The following is a 10,114-nucleotide window of genomic DNA, read 5'->3' as shown; positions in this document are numbered from 1 at the left end:
ATGGTAGGTGAGCTTGTCAATTCTGCTACAAGCGAGAAGCTTCTAGAGATAGACTGGACAATGAGCATTGAAAAATGTCGTGTATTGCGCTTGTGTTCGCAAGAGCTGGAGGAAAGTCACTAAAGAAGTTGTCAAGTATGCACTTAACACTGGAACCCTCACTTTTCCTTCTTGCCTTAAACAAGTTTTATATTCCTTCTCTTCACGTAATTATGTATTGATAGATAGATATGATAATGAAATGTTATTGTATTGTGTTCCTCATTGCAGTCGGGGCCTCTTGACTTGCTTATTCCGTATGTTGTAACACATGACAAGAAGAATTCAACATATTACCTTTATCTTAGCCTACCTCTATGTAAGTGAAGTGAAAGAAAAGTTCTTTGTATATTGCTTATGCAAATGATGATCATAACCCATGTTTTGTAATCACTTTTTGTGTTGAATTATTATTCTCAAAAATTCTCAAGTTTCACAATTACCCCCATGAATTTTGGCAGCAATAACAGAAAAGGAGAAATTTCTCTTGGTTGCTCGAAGATGTAGGCAAGGTGCACACACTGAGTATATTATATCGCTTAATGTTGTTGAAATATCTCAAGGAAGTAATACCTATGTTGGAAAGATAAGGTAAGGAAGGTCTGATTAGTGAAAAATGTATATGGGGTGATGTTTTGCTGATAAATTGTTGGTTATTGTATGGTTTACAGTTCGGATATCATTGGAACCAACTTCAGAATATATGATAGCCAGCCTTCTAGTGATAGAAGAAGAGTTAACAGGTGATTTTCGAGTAAGCAAATAAGTCCCCAGATTATTCCATCTGTCAACATTGATATTGGACATGTAGCTTACAACTTCAGCATCTTGCATTATTGTTCCCCTAAAAGAAAACGGGATGGATTATATGATACAGTCCTAGAGAATAAAGCTCCGAGATGGCATGGATATCTACAGTGCCAATGCTGGTACTTGAACAAGTTAGAAAGAGAAGACAATTTGGTGTCTTGCATTTTCCTACTTTGACAAAGATGGAAGCGGTTTCATAACTGTCGACGAGCTTCAACAAGCGTGCAAAGACTTTGGTTTAAGGGATGTTCATCTTAAGGACATGATCAAAGACATTGATCAAAATAACGTGAGTTAATTTTCTTCGGATGGGATTGATTTTTGTTTAAGCAATGTGTAATGTTTGGTTGGCGGTTGCAGGATGGACACATTGACTATGGAGAGTTTGCAGCAATGATGAGGAAAGGCAATGAAGGAGGAGGTGGAGTTGGTAGAAGAACCGTGAGAGGAAACATCAACTTGGGAGAAGCTCTAGGAGTAGTAAAAATTGGAAGGAAAGAAAGTGATTAGGAAGTAATTCTCTAATTTAAAACTTAAATAACTGAAAATCTTTATGAGATTTCTAGTTCTTTCATAACTTTTTGACATTTTGTTGTTCCAGTTCTTAAACTTTTATGTCTGTAATAGAAAATGAAAAAAAAAATATATTAAGGCTGCAGTTTGGTTTCTTGTTATCTTTGTATATTCTTTTATTTCTAGGCTCCAATAGACATGGTTACCCTTCAATTTAGGGTATTTTTATTATTAAGATGACATACTTCAGTTTAGAGGATTCTTAGTCAGATCAAAATCCAATCTCAGATATTTGGTGTTAGGTAAGACTTTTTTTAGGCATTTTTTTTCAGTTAAATTATCATTATGAGTTAGATGACATAAATAAAACAATGTTGTTTGAACTTTTTCTTTTAAGAAAAAACAAATTATAAAAATTGCATTAAACAGGATGATCATCAACTGAAACCAAATATCTCATAACTGTTTCAGTGTTTTTTTTTTTTAAATTTAGGATTGGCAACCCCAATTCAACTTGGGTAAAATTATTTCTAATTGAGTGTATTTTAAAATGAAGAATAAAAAGATGCATTTAGTATATAATGAGGTCACAAGATGAAATCATAACGAAGACAAACAAAATTATATGGTATTCGAGACAATAAAATATATTATTAATTGTTCAAGAATTCATATAACATTGGTGCAATTTTCAAATTTTACTAGCCACTGCAAGGTATTTAGTATGACAGCCCTGAGCAATAATCTTCCCACTCTATTTCTTTCTGAACTCAACAGTAATGACACAATGATCTTCCCAACCCGCAATGTCTTCGCTTCTATCTCAATCTCTTCCTGAAACAAATGTGAAGCAAAGTCGTGAAAGAAAATCTTGTAATTTTATCAACAATAGACCAATTGATCAAACAAATAGAACATTATCTAGTAAAATATTATCAAACCAGGTATTAGAAGATTGGTAACTTAGAATCAATGAAAGCAAATGGCACCTCTAAGTTTTTCTACTAACATGCAAATAAGAGTTGATATGAAATAGAGATTTGGGTTTTGATAGGTCGATCATTAGTAGTAGTACTTAGAATAATTATGTTAGTATTATTATAGATTATTTTGATTTCCATTAGGATTAGGTTTAGTAATGTAAATTGGATTATAGTACCTTAATATGAAGGGAAGTTTATCCAAGTCCAATCTCAATTTCTCCATGTCTTCCCCCTTTCAAAATGCAATTCTACAAACAAACCCTTTAACATATAATTTTTTTGGGGGGAAAATCCTTTAACATATAATTATAGAACACCTAAATGAAAACAACTCAATTGTATTGACTATTGAGAGAAACCCTATCTGCAAAATGAAATCAAAGAGGAGAAAAAGCTAACTACTCACACCAACATAAGCAAAATTCAAGTATGAAACACTGATCTCAACAGAAACTCCGGTATGAGATGTACCGACGGTGCATATAACAACCGAACCAACCACATCAACAAAAGCAGCAGTAGCTCCTCCGTGCAAGAAATTCCCAGTGTTCTTCATTAATAATAAATGAAGAATCGATCAATCTAAACGGAGATAAGGAAACACATAATTACATATTTAAGAAGTCCTACCAACAAACGAGGGGGTACTTTCATGGAGCAGACGATTCATCCGGCCTCTACAAGATCGAGATGGAGACCTTGCATAATGAAGGGCTCGATGAATTTTGGTGGCATACCATCTATAACGTCGGCACTTAGCCGGTTTCCGTCTTGCTGTAAGTACTTCTTCACTTAATCCAGACCCATTTCTTTCAATATCTTCGCTCAAGATTGGATTCGTGAAGCCCTTCGCGAAACGTGAAGCCCTTCACAAAACGTTAAGCCCTTCGCAAAACGTTAAGCCCTTTGCGAAACGTGAAGCCTTCGCGAAACATGAAGTCTCATCGGATAAACAATAAATAACAACAGTGAATGTGATTTAGAATCGAATACAGGATGTCCATTTCATTTAAATAAATAATAAACAACAAACGTACCATGTGGAACCGTACACGTGCTCGTCGTGCTCATTGTCCGTCGTCGAATATCGCTGCCGCCGTCGTCGAAGATCACTGTCGCCGTTTAGGGTTAGAGAGAAATAGAAGAATAGCGGGAAGAGAGAGAAAGAGAAGAAATGAAATAAAAAAAAATATGCACACGTTATATTAAATAGTAAGGGTATTCTAGACTTTTTCACATTTTCCACTTCGCGTTACGCGATAAGGGTATTTTTGTCAAAAAAAATAAAATGGTCAGCAGAGCAATAAAAATTATGGGGTGACCACATAAACAAATAAGTGATTCTTTAGGGTCATTCCGTTAAATTTTCCCTTGGAACACGTTACAAACCTTTTAATATATATACATATATTTATATATATATATATATATAATTAAATATAAAAAAATATGTGATAATTTTTTTTTTCAAATTCTTTCTTAGTTCTAAAATATTATTTCAAATATATAATGTATCATTTTATATTTTATAATACTAAATAAATTTAAAATTACTCACTTTAAAACTTAACACATTTTTTCTAATTAAAATATTTTTTAAAAACATTATAAATTAATTTAACAAATGTTTATAAATTATTTAAGACATGTCAAAGTATAGTGTTTATTTTTTTGATTGGTTTTAGTATTTGAATATATATATATTACAGAATTTATTATATTTATGGATTTTTGTATATATATAAAAATAATTAATAATTTTATTATTAAAAAGAAAAAAATACATTATTATTCTCTAAAACTAGCATTCACGTGTCTTCATGAATTACATTTGACTATGCATTTTAGTATGATTTTAGGCAATAATATATACAATTACCCCTTCGTCATAATATTAGGCCACTACTCAATCTTAGTGGATGAATTCTTAAGTTTTTTCATCAATATTTGTGTTATTCTTATTTCTGATTTATCTACCAATTAATTCTAGAAAAGTGGGAACCAGTATGGAATAATGTGTTAATCCAATTAGTTTGTAAAGTTTGATTTTTTTTTATTTTTTTTTTTTATTTAATTTTTTTTTTTTTAAGATAGGATGTTGAATTTGGTTTGATTTTTTATTTGTGAAGAATGTTTTATTGAGTTTTGTTGTGAGTTGTTGATTTTGGTTGGTCTAGATCGGAGAAGAACTAAATTTTTGGTGGATGATCAATGAATTTGGCAGAAGAGAAGAAGGTTAAGAATGATGAGTACATTTTTGTTGTCTGCATTTTTTTTTACTAAAAAAATCTAAAAATTTGGAGCTGTTATATTGTGAGTTTAAAAATAAATATTAAAATATAAAATAATATATATAAGATATTATCACGATATTATAAATTAATATAATATTTATATAATATTATTATATTATATTAATTTACTTATATATTAATTATAACATCATTACAATTTTTTTCATAAATGAATTGAATCAAAATCCCTGTTATTTAAATTATAACTATTACATTTTAAATTATCTAATAATATTTGTCCCTTTTCTATTTTTATTTCTATTACACGTTATCAAACATAACTTAAACATTTAAAAAAAAAATCCTAATATTTTGGAAATTTGCCACGGTAAATATTTAGTCATCTTTATGTCAAAATTTAATTTTCTGCCCGGGCCTTTTTATATTTTGGTAAATCCCTCTATCTTTACAATTAAAAAATAAGTCTTTCAGATTAAGAATTGACTCAATTAATTTTCCCTCTTCATAGTTTTAATATGTTTTTATTTGCTAATTTTATATGTTTAATACATTTTAAGATTGATAATACTTAATATACGTGTTTTTAGTTCAATATATTTTGTTATATTTAATACATATTTGACACGTTAACACGTTTTTTACTCGATTAACCCTAATAAAAAATATCAATACCAACTGAATATCCATTAGTATTAAGCTAAAATCGTCACATTAAAATATATATATATATATATATATATATCAATTTAACATATTTTTAAATAATATTTATCATTTAGTATGTTTTTAATGGATATTCAACCCAAACTGAAATAATTTATCAAAAACTAATAATTCATTTCGGTTTAGATTTCAGGTTTATACCTATTATACTCACCAATCTGTATGATTTTGGTAATTCATACTAAAAAATCAATTAATAAAATTTATTTCTATTGTATAAATTATAATCTTATTTGTTCATTCATAAATTAGTTATAATATATTAAAATAAATAAAATATTTTTATATAATAAATAATTTAAATCATTATAAATATCAAATTCATTTATTAATTATTAATTATTAAATAATAGTTAAATTATAAATATTATATATTAGTTTTATCATCATTAATTAAAGTTGTCTAAAATGTTAATTTAGGTAAACTTATAAAATAGTAAAAATATTTAATTTATAAAACTGAAGTTAATAATATAAATTTAATTTATAAAAGAATAACTTCTATTAACAAAACTAACATTTAGTCCGTGCATTTGCACGAGTAATAATATAAAAACCGTGAAAAAAAATTACGGATAACATTTTTTATTTTATTTTTAATCGTTTTAAGTTTATGGGTGAGTCAACCCACAATCCGACCTAATTATCCATTTACTCAACATCATTATATATTAGTTACGTAAAAAGTTGAACTTATATTAATATTAAAACGTCCCACGTTTATCAAATTTGGTGTTGAATTTAAAATATAAAGTCTTTGTAGCCTAGTTGGTTAAAGAGTTGTATTTATTTTGTTAGGTTGCAAGTTCGAAACATACCTCTAGCATTTTTAATTTTATTTTTAACCGTTTTAAATTTAAAAACGGGTCAACTCACAATCCGACCCAAGTATCCAAATTAACCACAGATCTCGACCCGGCAATCCGGACACTTTAAAAATTAAGCATCATTATATATATATAGATAATGGATGATTTTTTAGATATTCAAACAGCATAAACAAGAAAAAAAAAAGTTCAATTGCTAAGTTTGAAAATAATATTAGAGTTAGTATATAGAAAATAAACAACTAATTGTAACTATTTCAAAACTCAACATAATTCAAATAGAAACACTCCACCTAAATTATTAATTTCGGATTAGGGATAGGGCTCCAATAAATCCACTATTGGGTTTGAAGTAACTTAAGCTAAAGGCGGATGAGATTATTTAAATAACTTGAACATTATTTAACTCTCCTTTTATTCACTTTTATCCCTCTTTTTTATGTCTTGTCTTTGTTGATTATTTGTATATATAATGTACATATGGAAATGCAATATCATCTCACTTAATTCATCTTCTTCTTCTTCTATATGGCCATGATCATGAAGTTCCAAATTGTGTTGTCAATGATATTCCTTTTCCTCCTAAGCTTAGAACCTACAGGTTATTCTACTCTTCCATTCCAACCCGACTTTTAGTATGATATAAAGACGTGTTTCGCATGTCATTGTTGGTTTCAAGTTTAATAGATGAACAAATTATGATAGAAAGAAATCTTGAGATGTTCATTGGGTTATTTAGTTATGAGTTCATACTATTGATCATTTGATGTTTTAATTTGAGATTTTTAATATTTTTCTTTGAAGAGTTTGTATTTTATGGGTTTTATATGTTGGTGGATCATCAATTGTGTTACAATCTATCTGGATGGTTAATATTCTTTCCACATTACATTTGACTTTTGGAGTGGCATAGATTTATTAAAAATTAGTCATATTTTTCTTAAAAAATGCCTTGGTCACTTTTGATTTATTTTAATTTTGTGGTTCATTATTGTATTAGACTATTAGTTAAATTTGTGACACCCAATGCCACAAGTTTATTTGTAGTATGCTTGTTTTACTCGTGAGAAATTTGGTGTTCATGATCATTGTGGACGAATTGAAAGTTTTCTATTTTTTTAAAAAGATTTGTTTATGCTTGTTTCATATTTTCATGTATTTGAATGCAGTTGCAAAGGTGGGAGTTTGTTATGGAATGTTAGGCAATAATTTACCCACAAAACGAGATGTCGTCGCCCTATACCAGAAGAACGTTATCACGAGAATGAGAATCTACGATGCAAACCAAGAAGCACTCCAAGCTCTTGGGGGATCCAACATTGAGGTTACGGTTGGTGTACCTAATGAAATTCTTCAAAAGCTTGCTTCAAACCAAGCCGAAGCCAACGCTTGGGTCGAAAAGAATATCAAAAACTATTCCAACGTTAATTTTAAGTACATCGTAGTTGCCAACGAATTTCGATCGCAATTCCTTCTTGGAGCCATGCAAAACTTGCTTAACGCGGTTTCCACTTTTGGGCTAAAAAACAAAGTTAAGGTCACAACTGCCATCGACACAACTCTCCTTGGCGAGTCCAACCCACCTTCCAAAGGCGCATTTAGGGCCGACGCAAGTGGATTCATCACCCCTATAGCGAAGTTTCTAGTTGCCAATGGTTCTCCCTTGCTTGTCAATATGTACCCTTATAAAGCCTACATCGATTCCAAAGGAAAATTTTCGCTCGATTACGCACTTTTCAAATCACCCGGAGTTGTCCTCAAGGACGGTGCTCTAGGATACCAAAACTTGTTCGATGCCATGATAGACACTTTTCATTGGGCATTAGAGAAGGTTGGGGCTGGATCATTGGAAATAGTTGTGTCGGGGACTGGGTGGCCTACAAGCGGAGGGAATGCAACCACACTCGAGAATCAAAAGAGTTATGTCCTTAACCTTATAAATCATGTAAAGGGTACTCAAGGAACACCTAAGAAGCCTGGAAAGTCCATAGAGACTTATATATTTGCCATGTTTGATGAGAATCAAAAAAACCCTGTTTCTGAGAAGTTTTGGGGTCTCTTTACTCCAAACAAACAAATTAAGTACCCTATTAATTTTGCCTAAGATAATTCCAATTATATGATGATGGCAACTTTACAATAAAGAGAAAATTGGATTATCTTATACTTACATTTATGTCATTGATCTAGTTTGTTATATATATTTATACAATTTATTGGTTGGTGATTGATGAATACTAGTCTCATGTCTATTTCAATTTCGAGTTGATAGCTAATCCAACTCCATCGTTCATCATCAATCTACATTGTCAAGAATACATAGTAGATGAAAATATAAGACAAGTGATTATAATATGTCTTTCATGCTTGTTCCACTTTCATTTGTCTCGGCTCAATTTTTCTATTGAATTCCTCTGAATTGGATAAAAAAATTCTCTCTTCGAGTATTCGGATGACTCAATCTTGTTAATGTTATCTCGGGGTCATGAAATTCATCATCATTCAGTTTATCTTAGTTTCATGATCCTTAGATATGTTGGATGGTTAAGAGGATTGTATATATTCACATGTCTTACCACACCTTTTTTACAACTCATGATCTAGACCAAACATTTCTCTCAAATGTATCCTGTTTAAATGCATGTTATATACCAAGGAATATGTCATTTTGTTTAGGTAATGTTTTTTAAAGGTACAAGTTATACCGATGTATAAAAGATATAAGTTATATTACTTATTATATAATTATTATATAATGGTCCAAAATTTCATAAACCCATAACTTTTGAACTTTTGATTGGGATTATGAAATCACGATTCGTAAACTACAGTAAGTTTATATGATTATAAAGAACGAAAGTCCTACACAAATCATGATTTTAAAATAATTACAAGGATCAATTTTAAAACACCATTTCTATGTCAAATTTTGGGATCTTTCAAATTAAGTCATTTCAATGTCTGATTTTTGTTCCATTAGTTTTGAAATGATGAATATAGTTGATCTTAACCAAAACAAAACATCATAACATCACTAAAACAGTTTTTTAAGATTAAATCAAAATTTAATTTTTTTCAAAAACAGGATTTGATCAAACATGATTAAAGTGATGAATCAGTTGTTTGAAATTCATCCTAACATGCTAACAAACATGTATAACAACTAATTGGATCAAAAAGCTAGATTAAAACCAAGAACACAGAATTTCAAAAATTTAATTTTTAAGCTTGAATTTTAAAATCAGTTTGATTAAACATGATTAAAACGTGATTATAGTTGTTTGAGATTCAATCTAACATGTTAATAAACATGTATTGCAAATAATTGAACCAAAAAAATCAGATTAAACTCAAGAATATGAGATTTTAAAAAATCGAGTATTAATTTTCAAATGTTTTTATTCAAGTTGATTTGATCGATTCTCTTTCAACAGAAATCTCATACATGATATATATAATGATTCTTAACAAAAAAAATCACATAATCAAAGCTTAGAACCGATCAAATTCGATCAAACAAGAAAATTTTGAAAACATTCAAATTTTCAATTACAAATCGAAATACAAAGCTTCTGGATTCATACCAACACTTGGAGATCACCCCTGGGAGGTGTTAGAGGCTATCCAGAAGCCTGAATCGAAGTAGAAGTTGCCATATAAGGTTTTTGAAAAAACTAGTTATTGGCCGGAATTGCAGACTTTGACTTCGACTGTTATATGTTGTAATTGTTTGATATTCTTCGATCATTTGGTCTAAAGACCATGTAGGACTATTTATAGTGTAGATAGATCGGTTGAGGTAAACTAATTTAAGACGGATTTGACCTCCGACGAGCTTATCTTCAAAGTTCTATCCAACAGCTAGCTGCTTATCTAGTGTAAGATAAGGCTGGAGGATAAAAGCGAAACGTAAACGTCGATGAGAGGAGCACGTGGCCGAAAAATTAAAGGATTTGATCGCTTT

At 29.9% G+C, this 10,114-nt stretch overlaps 1 protein-coding gene and 2 pseudogenes across 1 annotated transcript; 2 read left to right on the top strand and 1 right to left on the bottom strand.

Annotated features, from left to right (window-relative positions):
* On the top strand, positions 1-1,359 carry LOC124934674 (annotated as a pseudogene).
* Positions 1,360-1,996: 637 nt separating this feature from the next.
* LOC124936853 lies at positions 1,997-3,152 on the bottom strand (annotated as a pseudogene).
* A 4,175-nt stretch (positions 3,153-7,327) lies between these two features.
* LOC124934672 (glucan endo-1,3-beta-glucosidase, basic isoform-like) lies at positions 7,328-8,254 on the top strand. The gene has a single exon (XM_047475191.1). It carries the CDS (start codon positions 7,346-7,348, stop codon positions 8,252-8,254), a length of 909 nt encoding a protein of 302 aa, XP_047331147.1. The 5' UTR covers positions 7,328-7,345.
* Positions 8,255-10,114: the final 1,860 nt, after the last annotated feature.

This window comes from Impatiens glandulifera, chromosome 4, assembly GCF_907164915.1.
Source record: "Impatiens glandulifera chromosome 4, dImpGla2.1, whole genome shotgun sequence".
Taxonomy (NCBI): Eukaryota; Viridiplantae; Streptophyta; class Magnoliopsida; order Ericales; family Balsaminaceae; genus Impatiens; species Impatiens glandulifera.
The sequence above is the reverse complement of the archived record's forward strand: the minus strand, read 5'-3'. Positions and strand labels throughout refer to the sequence as shown.